The 13,056-nt window shown below is 51.6% G+C and overlaps 2 protein-coding genes across 2 annotated transcripts; one reads left to right on the top strand and one right to left on the bottom strand.

Moving 5' to 3' along the window:
* Positions 1–7,040: 7,040 nt before the first annotated feature.
* On the top strand, positions 7,041–8,725 carry FOMMEDRAFT_73695 (Pkinase-domain-containing protein; the record flags this gene model as incomplete). The annotated part of the gene is made up of 5 exons (XM_007261584.1): positions 7,041–7,616; positions 7,689–7,918; positions 8,010–8,272; positions 8,332–8,457; positions 8,520–8,725. Coding segments are annotated over 5 exons (1,401 nt in total), but the record flags the coding sequence as incomplete, so codon positions are not given.
* A 2,571-nt stretch (positions 8,726–11,296) lies between these two features.
* On the bottom strand, positions 11,297–11,863 carry FOMMEDRAFT_73016 (uncharacterized protein; the record flags this gene model as incomplete). The annotated part of the gene is made up of 2 exons (XM_007261583.1): positions 11,297–11,716; positions 11,789–11,863. Coding segments are annotated over 2 exons (495 nt in total), but the record flags the coding sequence as incomplete, so codon positions are not given.
* Positions 11,864–13,056: the final 1,193 nt, after the last annotated feature.

Raw genomic sequence — 13,056 nt, 5'->3', positions numbered from 1 at the left:
TTCAGCATTGTCATTGTGAGTGATATGAAAAAACGTTTGCTTGTTTGACAGATCAATCATCACGTATCCAGTCCCCATCCTATCTCACCATATGTATACACTTGCTCTGTATGGAATCACATGCATTCTCGTTTTTTGATAGTGATTAGTGAATGATCTCAAGAGTACTACATACTGCCAGTCTTCCCTTTGTCATATCACTTTTGCAAATTCATTGTCATGTAAAGTAAGTAGAGTGTCTTTCCTCGCCTTGTATCCTAGTGATGGTATTATCCGGACGTTTGGTATGGAAGAGGTGACGGTCTCAATCGGTGATATGTCTGTCGGAACGTTGATTGATTGATGTCTTCTGCGCCATCTGAATGGCGTTTCTCTTCACAAGATAGGCACCTTGTTAGTCTGGTTAACATTAAAGGACAGACAACCGTCCTCGTTGCCTTGTGCTTTGAGACGTAAGGTACGGTACGCCACCAACACACCTACTGTCTGTCCTGAAGTTCGTTCGTCGGTTAACTTGATGATTCTCAAGATTGCATCGTATGCATATTACTTGTTCTGACATTCGTTTTGTAAATTTCCTCAGGTTCAGGCATCTTGTTTATCCCATGCATTCGTCTGTCCATCCGGATTTCTTTTTCTCCATGTGCCTAACAATCATTTTCCATTCTTCCGACCTTAACGACCTTGCCTGTGTTGCAGCATGAGTAAAATAATACGACGGTCTTCTTTCCGAACGGAAGAATAGAAGTAAGCAGTAATGCTATTCAATTCATAATAAGTATGAGAAAATGTAAGTAGATAGTGGCCTATCCGGTAGATAGATAATTTGCGCAGACGCCACGGAGAAAAGGAAGAAGGAACTTAGGAAGACAAACAGTATATTCGGGCGCCGACCATACCAGAAAGAACAACACACTCGGACGTGGACTAACTTCCTTACTTCTTTCCGTTGCTGACAAGAACAGAGCTGTATACAAATTGCCTCTCGAAATCGGACCGGTACGAGTTTTTCCAAATGGCTAATGGCTAATGTTAGAATCTTGTGCTTCGTTCTGGCGTTCTGAGCGAGGAAACGGGAGTCAAGTAGCGAAAGTCAGTATTGATTTCGAAAATTCGGATCTGCACTTATCATTTTGTGCAGATATGAAATGGGTATTTGATTTACTGCTGAAGGTGAAGATGAAGATGAAGATGAAGATGAAGTTCTGCACCAGGTCACAAGCAGGGGATCTGCCATCTAGAGAGTGTTCTGTGCACTATGCACTGCTGACAGTCTGCTGTAAAAGTGTCGGTGGCGTTGTCGTCATCTCCATTTGTCATATGTATGCATGAATCCGCCGAGGTTCAGAGTTCAGAGTTCAGAAGAACTACTTGAAGAAAAGGAAGTTCACTCTGATGCACATAGACTCAGTGAGTCAGTCGACAACCTCGTGCGATGACGCACGTGGGACGGAAGGAAGGAAGAAGAACCACTGCCAGAGGGAAGACAAGCCAAGGAAATAAGTAAGGTTAGAGATTGGGATAGATAGACTGTAGGAGAGAGACGGCAAGCAGCGCTTCGGAAGGAAAGCAAGCCGTTTCTGGATATCCGTCGTTTCGTTCCGCAGCGGCACTTTGGACTTTTGCGTTTACTGTTTCGTTTGTTGCCGTCGCCGTTGCGGACCGTTTGCAGAGTAGAGGGAGAAATGTCCTTTCTGAGGATAGATGACGATCTTGAGATGGTGTAAAGTAAGGTGTAGATTGAATTGCGGTTAGGATATGGATATGGGTATGCCGTGATGCATCGGGTTGTGTGGGGTGCTGCGTCATCCCGCCGGAGCAGCCGATGTGGGCATCTGACTTACTGGATCTCTCCGTGAATGTGGGGGGATTTGCCGTCAGCAGGACCAAAGGAGGGATCATCAACAGATGAAAGATACCGCATTTGAAAGCAAAGTACCGATGCAGTGACGGACGGAAATTGTGAGTCCGGTGTGTAGTGGATGGATGTAGATTAGCGCCAGGACGGGAAGGGTGAAAGTGAAACAGAACTAAAGGGCTGGGAAGGGACAGCGAAAAGGAGACACGTGGGATGGGAGATGCAGAGAGATGGGAGAGAGGTGTGTTCTGTGTGTGCTTCTTTCTTCTGAGCTGTGTGTCCGGGATCTGAATGCAGAAGAACGGCTTTCAATTCGGCATGCGTGTGCAAAGCGAGACAGAAAGTGCTAAGGCCGCGGCAATGAGAGAAATTTGAGAGACTGGCCGGGGAACGTGTGGGGTACAAATGATCTTCTCTCTCCGTCGTTGAGCTTGCAAGCAGTGCTTTGGAGAGGGTCTGCTAGGGCAGTCGTCCATATGCCCGCGTGCGCGAGCAACCAATCCCGACAGACCCCGGCTCGCCGCTAGCACATACACGGTATGGCCCCACTAGTGCTGAACAGCCCATAATAGACACTCTCCTTGGATCGCCATCACTGACCGACGTCTCTTGTGCACTAGTGTGCTAGGCACATGGTCGGGCATGTCGAACGTCGAACAGCGGACAAGGGCAAGGCAAGGGGCGGCGCCGCCGGAGAATGGACATTGTCGGGGCGGAGGTACAACGCTGTATAAGTTGTAATGCAGAGGAACAAGATAGTATTGTAGATGTAGATATTATTATTGTAGTCAAATGCTATGGCTATGCGTCATGTTAGAGCACCGATCCGCGTCAGTGTGGAATGCGATCATCAGAACATATCACCGACAACACATAATCTCTCTCTCTCCAACCATCTCCATCGCCCCGCCCCTCGGCTGCTAGTGTATAGCGTCCAGCGCGCTCCCCGCCAGCTATCGAGCGAGAACGGTCGTCAACGGGCGGAGGCACATTCACAAACTTATCCCTGAGAAAAGGAATATAAAGTGCTCACGCTGACTTCACGCGCGTCGCGCCCCGCGTCCTGCGCACGTCTAAGCACACCTCCGCTCCCTCTCTGGCCCTGCCTATATCACTTGTTAGATGCCTCTCTTCCACATCTCGTCGCCTTGTGCCACTGCCACTACTGCTGTCCTACTACTGCGCTTATCTCATCCATCGCTTTCTTCTTCTCTGACCTCCTGCACTTGCTCCTGCTCCTCCTGCACTTGCTTCTGCCACCTCAGCCAGAGACTTACGCATGGCAGTCTCCCCGCCACCCGTCTCTATATCCCTCTCCCATTCTCTTCCGCCTTCCTCCCCAGGCGCCGGTCCGAGCTCCCAGTCCGCTCCTGTTGCAGCTCCAACTACTGAGCACGCCCACGCTCAACACAAGACCTTCCGTCGACTTCGTACTTCGCTCGAGCACACAATCCGTGCTGCAGCCAGTGCAAGAACCCGCAGAGAGCCCCATACAGACGTGCCGGCATCGTCGGCACACCCGCCTGCACCTGCACCAAACTCAGCTGCGCGCATCCTCGATCGCACCCTCAAACATAAGCATAGCTCCAGCGACGCTGCCGCCGTGCGCCCTCCTCCTGCTTCCCCTCTTTCTCAACCACAACAACCCACTATGAAGCCTGCTGTAGCCGCGGCTGCTACTCCGGCTCCGGCACCGAACCCGAAGGGTAAGCACCGAGCCTCGGTCGACTTTGTTGGCGTGGAGCGCAGTCGGGACCGTGAGCGAGAGCGAGAACGCGAGCGCCTCTCGTTGGAGAAGGAGCGTGAAAGGGAACGGGAGCGGATCGTTGCTGCTACAGGTGAACGTCAACGCAAGACGTCGCATACCTCGCGCTTCAGCGTCGATGTCGGTGGCGGACTCCGGAAGCTTGAGAGCAAGGTGGGTTTACGGAGACATTCCAGTCGTGAGGTTGCTCGGGCAGATGCATCCTCGCCTACACCCCGCGCAGCCTCTCCGCCGTTATCAAGCTCGATATCTGGCCCGACGAAACTGCGCAAGGATCGTGACAGGACGGTCAAAGATAGAGAGAAGGACAGGGACAAGGAGGAATCGCGCACGCGCTCGAGGTCCGCGTGGTCCTTCCTCGCTCCCTCGCTCTCTTCGCACCCTTCCGCCTCTGCCTCTGCGCTTGACGTCTCAACCTCGACGTCTTCTACAGAGCACGTACAGCGCACGCGAGAACGGGACCGCAAGCAAGAAAAAGAAAAGGAAACAGTCCGACAGTCGACGTCTCCGCCGCGTCCGCCTTCCCGCTCACGTTCTCCACCGTCGCCCACACCGCCTGCTCGCGTATCACCTTCTACATCACGTTCTCCTGTGAAGCTTTCTTCGCCATCACTTTCTTCGCCCACGCTGTCTGCCACTTCTCCTAGTGCCTCAAATGCAGCTTCCACCCCAGCGACAACACCATCGCCTGGTTTAGCTTCCGCCCCTGCACCAGCTCCCGTCCTCGCACCACCCCTTACTCCCCGTGCGCGGCATCGTCCTGCACCATTGCAGGCGACTTCTTCTTCCGTTGGAGCAAGCTCTAGCACCTCATCCTCCCCGCATACACTCAGCCGTTCAAACACCACGCCTGTCCCTACACGCTCCATCCCGCCTTCACCTACCACACCTACAAAGTTAAGTACACAGATACAGGCTCCGAGAAATGTTTCTCCAGTGCCTCCTCGCATATCCCGTCCACCGCTAAGTCCAAGCGCGGGTGCCAATGCTGCTAGTCGACTCCGACTACGCAATGCAGTAGCACCGCCGACAAAATCAGGTATACGTAGCGCAAGCACAACAAGCTTACCCATGGAGCCATCCTCGCTGTCCTCTTCGTCAACTCTGCCTGAAAAGAATGAGAGGGATGGTCCTCCTGAGAGACCAGAAAGAAGGCGTCCGTCTGTGGGAAGCACGCACATCAACGATGGAAATGGGACGGGCCGCTCTACACCCACTGGGACGCCCTCTCATGCTGCGCCAACGAGCAGCTCGCGAGCACGGACGGCTTCAACACGTGAACGGTCACTCGAACGCGAGAGGGAGAGACAACTTCAGCAACAATTGCAGACACGCTCCCGCGCTTCGGCTTCCACATCGTCTCTCGTGCCTTCACGTGCTGAAGCGGACCGCTCGCGGTCGCCCACCCAATCCGGTACCAGTCCCACTGCCGGCTCCGCGCGGCGAGCGTCATCGCCTGCCTCGGCGCTACCAGCTGGCTATCGCGATATTATTCGGCATGCAGCATCGCTTCTCTTGCGCGAGCTCAATGGTCCGCGTCCGCGTGCGATTTCTCGCTCATCCTCCTCGCCAACGAGTTCGCAACCGAGCTCAGCCTTGCAGGCGCTGTTCCCCAGCGGTACATCTGCTCCTATACTGGCTCAGGAGACATGGACGCCAGAGGTATGGGACCAGTGTGAGGCTCGGCTGAGGTTACTCGCACGTGCGGAGCGTGTGCGACTTGGTGGGCCGCTTAGTGGGAGCTCCGTCAGCTTAACCGGCTCGGGCGCTATGGTGGGAAGCGTAAGTGCTGCGGGAGAGGAACGTGAGAGGCGTATATTCGCTGAGGCAGTCAGAGATGGTTATGTCCTCTGCCAGTGCGTGTGTTTTTTGTGTCCGAACTTGATTGATTGTTTAGCAAATTCATTCCGCAGGCTCATAAACAAACTCCGTCCTGGGACGATTGCACGTGTAGACGCATTCGAGGACGGGTTCAAGTCATCCTCGAATGCAACCAAGTTTCTTGCAGCTGCTGCCGGGTCCTTTGGTATCCCTTCCTCGGAGCTCTTTCAAAGAGATGACTTGATCAAGTCAACGCCGGACGCGTTGTTTCGTGTAGCGCGTACTGTTGTCACTATCGTGGCGCGTGCAGGGGAGGATGCAGAGGCAGAGCGTGTCGCGCGGAAGATTCTCTTGGGCGGTGGCGGTCAATCGAAGGAACAGAAGCAAGCTAATAACAGCCCATATAGCACGCGATCGAAGGGTGCCTCTTCTTCGACACCGAATCTCTCGACGTTGCAGCGTTCTGCTTCACCGCCCATGTTGAGTAAGAGTCCAAGCCCCAGGAGAGCTAAGAAACGTTGGAGCCCACCGAGTCCTGCACTGTCGACTGTCGCTGCCGAGGATACTGGATCTGGGACTGTCTCTCCTGAGCGAGCCAATTCGAGTAAAGCCGGAAGCATTTCAGGGAAGCGGTCTAAAGCGAAGGACAAGGAACTTCAAACTAAAAGCGCGGAAGAACGTTCAGGGTCGGGTTCTGGAGAGTCGGCGGACACACAAGTACAAAAGGCGAGAGCGAAGTCGCCGCCGTTGCCAAAATCTGCAAATGAGTCGGCTCTTGCGACTGATTCCGAACCTGAGTCGGACGTGGATGATGCAGACGAAACGTTTTATGATGTTGCTAGCAGCCAAGAGCTTCTCAAGCAGCGCCCTTCGTCCAGTAGGCCTCCTTCTCCACCTCCGAAGCCGACCGCGTCTTTGCCCGTACCGATTCCTGGACGAGTATCTCTTGCAAGCGAAACAACGCAGACAACGCAAAGCACTGCCCCTTCATCTCTGCTCGCGGCGGGCCGTCCAAGAGATTCATTAGGTGGCGACCGTGGCTCCCAGCAGTTTGGTACGATACGCACTGCAACAACAGTCGCAACCTCTGTCGCCGTTTCTGACAATTATCGCGCGGATGTCAGTGCGCGTGGTTCGACGTCGGACGCATCCGTGTCATTGTCGCATTGGGACGATCTTTCTTCTGGTAGCGCTCAATCGCCGACCTTCGCTGTACCACCGTCGTTGCTGAAGAAGCAACAGCTACGAGATCGCCGGCCGAGCGAAGCTGCGGTCAATGACCTCTCGCGGGTAGCAGAGGAAGCAGAAGACGGGACTTTGCACAGCGGTACTGGTGTTGGCAATGACGCATCGGGACCGAAGCGACGGCCGCAGGCAATCCAGCTTGGCAAGGGAAAGTGGCCAGATGACTTCGAGCACGCATTCAAGTCGAGCTCACCGACACGAGGTATCGCGTACCATCGTGCAGAAGCCGAACGTACGCTGTCCTCTAGCCCACTTGCATCTTCCCCGCCTCGTCGTCCTTCGCACTTGCTTGAGAATGTGCAAGGCGATGATAGTACTGAATCGCTTCCGCCACGTACACCGCGCCGTCCCATGCATCGTCCGCGACATAGTCTTGATGTGCCCGTGCTCCGCCCAAAAGAACCGGCTTCTCCACGAGATCGCGACGCGAGTCCTGTTCCAGAGAATGGCGCGGCTCCGCGTATTATCCCGAGGCGGAACAGCTCGACGAACCGCCATGGAGTATACATCCCGCGCAGCGACAGTAACTCCCCAAGTCCTTCCCCAGATGCTACATCTGCCGGAGTGCGTATTCCCTTCCCGCGTTGCGTCTCCGGAGAGCATCCTGCTGCTCCAGCCCCTGTCCCAAGTGCAAGCGGCGCGGAAATGTCAGCAACGACCGCGGCTGCATCTGCAGCACAGCAAAGTCGGTTCTCGCGTGGACGCTTCCAGTCGGATGTCGATGCGGGTTCTCGTCGTCGACCACGTCCGACTTCTTATGATGAGCTCGGTGCTAAGCCACGTCGGTCACGTATTGAGAGTATGGTAAGCCTTGGGGGTGCATCAAGCAGCAATTTCAGCGCAAGCGACATCCGGAGTTCAATGGACGGAAGCGCCATGCGGAAGACGCTAATCATTCGTGACGAAGGGAAGCCGTCCACGCATTTCGTAAGTTCATTTTTATATTGATTTTCATTCCTGCTTTTTTTGAATTGTAATAATTGATTGTCGGGTCTTTAGCAACTTGGAAATTGTATTGGACGGGGTCAATTTGGTTCCGTGTATCGCGCTTTGAACCTTACTACTGGACAGATGGTAGCTGTCAAGAGAGTTCGCTTGGAGGGACTTTCGGAGGAAGATGTGAAGCAGCTCATGCGGGAGGTTGATGTAGTCAAGAGTCTGTCTCATCCCAGCATTGTTAAATATGAGGGCATGTCCAGGGATAGCGACACGCTAAACATCGTTCTTGAGTAAGTGCGGTTCAATATTATAAGCTAGCTTCTACTATTGTTTCACGTTCCATTCCGTTGTAACTAAATTAACGTTAATTTTGTAAATTAGATACGCGGAAAATGGATCGCTTGGACAGACCCTGAAGGCCTTCGGAAAGCTTAATGAGAAGTTGGTTGCGACATATGTGATCAAGATCTTGGAAGGTTTGGACTACCTGCATCGGAATGATGTCGTGCACTGTGACCTCAAGGCCGCGAATATATTGACCACGAAGACCGGCAACGTGAAACTCTCCGATTTTGGTGTCTCTCTCAACCTGCGCAAGGTTGGCCGTGATCATAAAGCAGATGTCACTGGCACCCCGAACTGGAGTAAGTTCACGTTTGTTTGAATTAAGCTACTGCATGATGCTAATTTTGTTCATCCTCAGTGGCCCCTGAAGTCATTGAACTCAAGGGCGCATCTCGTGCTAGTGACATATGGTCTCTCGGGTGCACTGTCATTGAGCTCCTGACTGGCCGACCACCCTACGCGGATATCCCTAATGGCATGTCCGGTGAGGATCACTTCACATCGGAAGATTCATGTGGTATTTAAATACTAACACGTGTCCCACAGTTATGTACCGCATCGTGGACGACGAAATGCCTCCGATCCCTGAAGACTGGAACCCCAAGTTGAAGGACTTCTTGCTGCAGTGCTTCCGGCGTGATCCTGCGGACAGACCCACCGCAGAGGTCCTTAGCGAGCACGATTGGTTGAAGGAGCACTGTGAAGTGCACAAAGTGATTCGACCAAAGGACAGTATCCCATTCCTGCGGCGAGTTAGCCAGGACTTGCAGCAGCGGCCGGATGCGGTGCGTTTCTTGGGTGTAGGTGATGGACTGCGGTCAGACTCGCGGACATCATTGGATCCTCCACCTCGTCTTTCAGAGGAAAGATCGGCGTCGCCCATTAGTCTTGGCCTTCCGGCATCTCCGCCCAAGACGAGACTGTCGACAGGACCCGCGACGCCAAAGAGTCCGGACAGCGAAGCGCCGCTTACCCGCGAACATTCCTTTGTCAAAACTGCGTTCGGAAAACGTGAGTTATGTTTAGAAAATCGATTAGCTTTCTTTCTAATTACACTAATTGTTTCCTGTATAGCGTTGCTCTGCCGAGTCTGCATGCAGTCTGTCAAAAGGCATGCCGTCGTGTGCGAAGAATGTAGTCTAATTGCACATGCTAGTTGTGCTAATGCTGCACCACCCACTTGTGGTATCCGTGCTCAGCTACTGCAATTCGCAAACGTTCCCCCATCCCCGGACTCGGCACATGCGTTGGACATCTTTAGGCAATTTACGCCCTCCAGTAGCCCTCTTGCGGATTCCGTTCTGACGTCTCAGCACTCGTCTACTCCTACTCAGGAGGTTGCGCCACCGACAGCATTTAAAATGTTTAACGCATTCCGCCGCTCTCGATCGTCCTTGTCAAATGATCAGAACCAGAATCGCAAGCGCAAAGTCTCGATGTCGCAAACGTCCGGTGAAGGCTCAAGCGAGTCTATTCTTACTTCGCATGTCGCAGGAAAGAGCAGTCCACGTCCGACTCGGCCTGCAGTCCTCATCAAACCTCCACATGCTCGGCCTATTTCGACATCAAGCGAGAACACGACGCCTAACCGTGGTAGTCAACGGAGTGCTGAGACGATCGACCTTTCGGATGATTCGTACTCAAAGTCGCATGCACATTCTCAGGCTCATTCACACTCGACTCAGTACACGTATTCGCGCAGTCAATCTGCTTTGGGAGCCCCGCTGCCTCCACCAGGTCGGTCTCGCTCTCGAGGACATGGTGGTGCTAGCGGTGCCACGACGCCATTGGGTCTACAGACGGATGGCGAGACGGAAACGGAAGCAGATGGAGCCACACGATACGCTCCTAGCCGGTTCTCTATGGCAGTATCCGTGGCAGATTCAAATGATCCACGTCGTGCGTCTGTACTTGCTGCACCGAGCGTTGGAGGTTATTACGATGACCACGAGGACGACGAGCTTGAACGGCATGTGGCGGCGCAGCGCGCGTGGCACCTCAGGACACGCCGTCAAGATACGCCTACTGGAAAGGAGAAAGGCTGCGTGTTGCAGTGAATCTTCTTCCCTATCCCTTTACATCTTCTTACGGTCAGACTATTGATTTGATCGACTTGGTTGTCTCTGTTGAACTTTGTTCTGATGCGAGCTCAAAACTATCTCCCCCTTTCTTTTATCTTCTCGTACTGTATTATATTCCCTCGACTACTTCCCCCTGCATCGTAACATACCCCCCCAGTTGTATCACCACTCAGCCACCCATTTGCTCGTCGAGCACGGACAATGCACGGCATCCCATAAACGCAGACATCTCTACTGGTTTTACTACTACTTTCTTTTTGCATTTCTTTGTGACAACCTAATGTTTATCATCTTCTGTGGTTGCCATTTCTCAAACCCAGTTTCTCAGTCTTTCTGACTTCGTGTCTCCAGTATGATATATTTTCTTTTATCAGAGTTTCTCTTTGTCTCTGTCTCTACTTCTACCCCTCGATGTACTACTTTGTTCTTCGTTTCTTGATGGATTTTGTCTCGGTCTCAAGTTCGATTTCGGTCTCGGTCTCAATTTCGCCCATTCATTCAATCATCCATTCGTTAGCAATTTTGCAATGTCAGTCATCGAATCAATTGGACTTAACATCACAATTTCGTTTTCGTTTTCAAGTAGGTATTCGGCTTCGTATATGCATCCCTTTATTTCTTCCTTTCTTTTCTTTACATCCACTCACTCATTCTGGATTTGGCGACTGCGGATTTCTTCCCCCCCCCCCCTTCAAATACAAGCTCAGAAGCTGCATTCTTAACTCAAACCCCCAATGTATATATGTACATAAAGACATACAGACATCGCACTCGGTTTGTCCTTAATATTTCTGGTCTTATCGCAGTTTGAGTTATTGAGAACGAACTTTCACCGTGTGTATAGGCGTGTGTATGTTTTGATTTTTGAACTTTGTAAGGAAGAATGGAAGAAGACATGAAGTTATGTATTTGTACAATGTGTACGGAGTGAGATGACTGGATATCAAGATCAGTGGAGTGAAAAGAGGATGTCTATGAGTTTGAATGTTGTGGTACAAGATGAAGGAGATGAAGAGTTTTGCTTGGGTATGGACGAGAAAGAGACGTGAAGAAAGGAGGAACGTAAGCTGTAAGCTGTACAAGAATAAAAGAGAGAGCATAAGAATACAATAAGAAACCCGATACGTTACATTTATTACCATGTCCCCAACGCACGGCATCATTACAAAAAGCCCATGCAACGAATTCCAGAACAAAAAGGTAAAAGAAAAAAGGGGGAGGGAGGAGGGAAGGGTGAGGAAGTTAAGAAATGAGTTTATCACCCCAGACAAGTCGATGTCTGTACGCTCTATACGCTCCATCCAAGGCACCACCAAGCTGCCAACAAATCACAAGCATACAAATCACAAGCACAATCCGCACAAGCACCACTTCACTCCTCTTAACAGGGATTTTCTTCATACCCTCCTCGTCACCAGGTCTTGCCAAGGCGACTCTCAAAAGTTTCTCCTGTATAGGTGCCCTCTTCCACTCGAGTTCGTGTTGTAATGTCTGGGCTTTGGAACGACCGGAGTCGTAGGCGGAGCGGATGGCGTGGATTTGGGAACGGAGTTCGGGGAGACGGGATTGGAGAGTTTGGAGGGAGAGCATGGAGTTGTTGAGTTCGGTGTAGATGTGGGGGATGTGTTGTGTTAGGGCTCGGTCGACGCGTTGGCGGTTTGACTGTCGAAGGGAGTGGTTAGTGGTTAACATTTCTGTGAATGAATGAACGGAAAGGTATGGGATGGAACATACCTCTATGCTGCCCAACGCCTCGACTAGCAAATGATGCACCGCTCGAGAGTTACTTAGCGCACTCGCCAGTTCAGCCTATCAAACGTATCAAATAAATGGCATAAATTAAAAAATATATCTTTAGACAGACAAGATTAAACGACCGGGAAGACGTACCTCGAAATCCCGGATCTGACACTCATGCTGAACACCCCAGTTCACAGCTGCCTGCGCTGTCGACTCCAGTTTGCTGTTCGTTATCCCCGAGTTCCGGATGTAAATTTTACGGAAATTTCAAATTTGGGATCGAGAATTTAGTCGATCAGATGAAAGAAATAAGAGATGGATAATTAGTTTGTCAAAATTTACGGATTGCAGGAGACAGAGCGGGTGTGGCGAGATGAAAGAGTAAAGAAAGGAGCACGAGATGTGTATGCGCGGTTAACGACGTGAGACCAGGGATCGGCTTTTTAAGGCCGACGCGCGGGCCGTTCATCCATCATCGGTTGTCCATCCACATCCCAAATTTGCTTCCGCGTCGACAACGGAACGCAACGCACAATTGACAATGACAACAACACCCACGGACAACGGATAAAACAAAGAGAATAAAAGCACACTCACCGATTCGCTTCGGCCGTACGCACCGCCATTGTCGTCGTCATTCCCGTCTTTGAGGAGGACGAGAAGGAAGAGGAGTTTGTTGTTGAGGGGAGCGTTGAGTCTGGAGGCTCTTGGTGCTGCTGTGCGTCCGAGCCCATGCTTAGCTTAATGTGAGGAACGATGAGATGATCGTGGATGCAGAAAGGGAAGAAGAGTGAAAGGGAGGAAGGAGAAAGGCAAGAAGAAAAAAATTAAGTAGTGGCCGAGGTAGACTAAGTTTACTAAATCCCGTACGGCAAGGTGATAGCGGAGGACGTAAAAGCAAAGAAAGGGAGAAAAAAAAACTTCAAAAGGGAGGACAGACACAAAGAGAGGGAGATCAAGCCGAAGGAACTTCTGCCTCGTGCAGCACAATCAAGCCGGTATCATATATCCTTTCCCTATGCTTCTCGAGCCGGCTCCGTCCTTGGCGTAAGTGTAAGCTTAGTATGGACTTCTCAGCGTTTGGACTTAGGCTTTGATGGTGCTAATGAGGAGCAGGGTGGATGTGTGGACGGGGTGGGTAGAAAGCATATGATTCTTGTTAATTTGGTGTTCTTATTACTTGTGGCGTTTCGAGATGAAATGGCACGGCATTGATTTATGAATATTGGATATGCCATTGCCATTCCTGCTCCACGTTGACC

Source organism: Fomitiporia mediterranea (genome assembly GCF_000271605.1).
Source record: "Fomitiporia mediterranea MF3/22 unplaced genomic scaffold FOMMEscaffold_1, whole genome shotgun sequence".
Taxonomy (NCBI): Eukaryota; Fungi; Basidiomycota; class Agaricomycetes; order Hymenochaetales; family Hymenochaetaceae; genus Fomitiporia; species Fomitiporia mediterranea.
The sequence above is the reverse complement of the archived record's forward strand: the minus strand, read 5'-3'. Positions and strand labels throughout refer to the sequence as shown.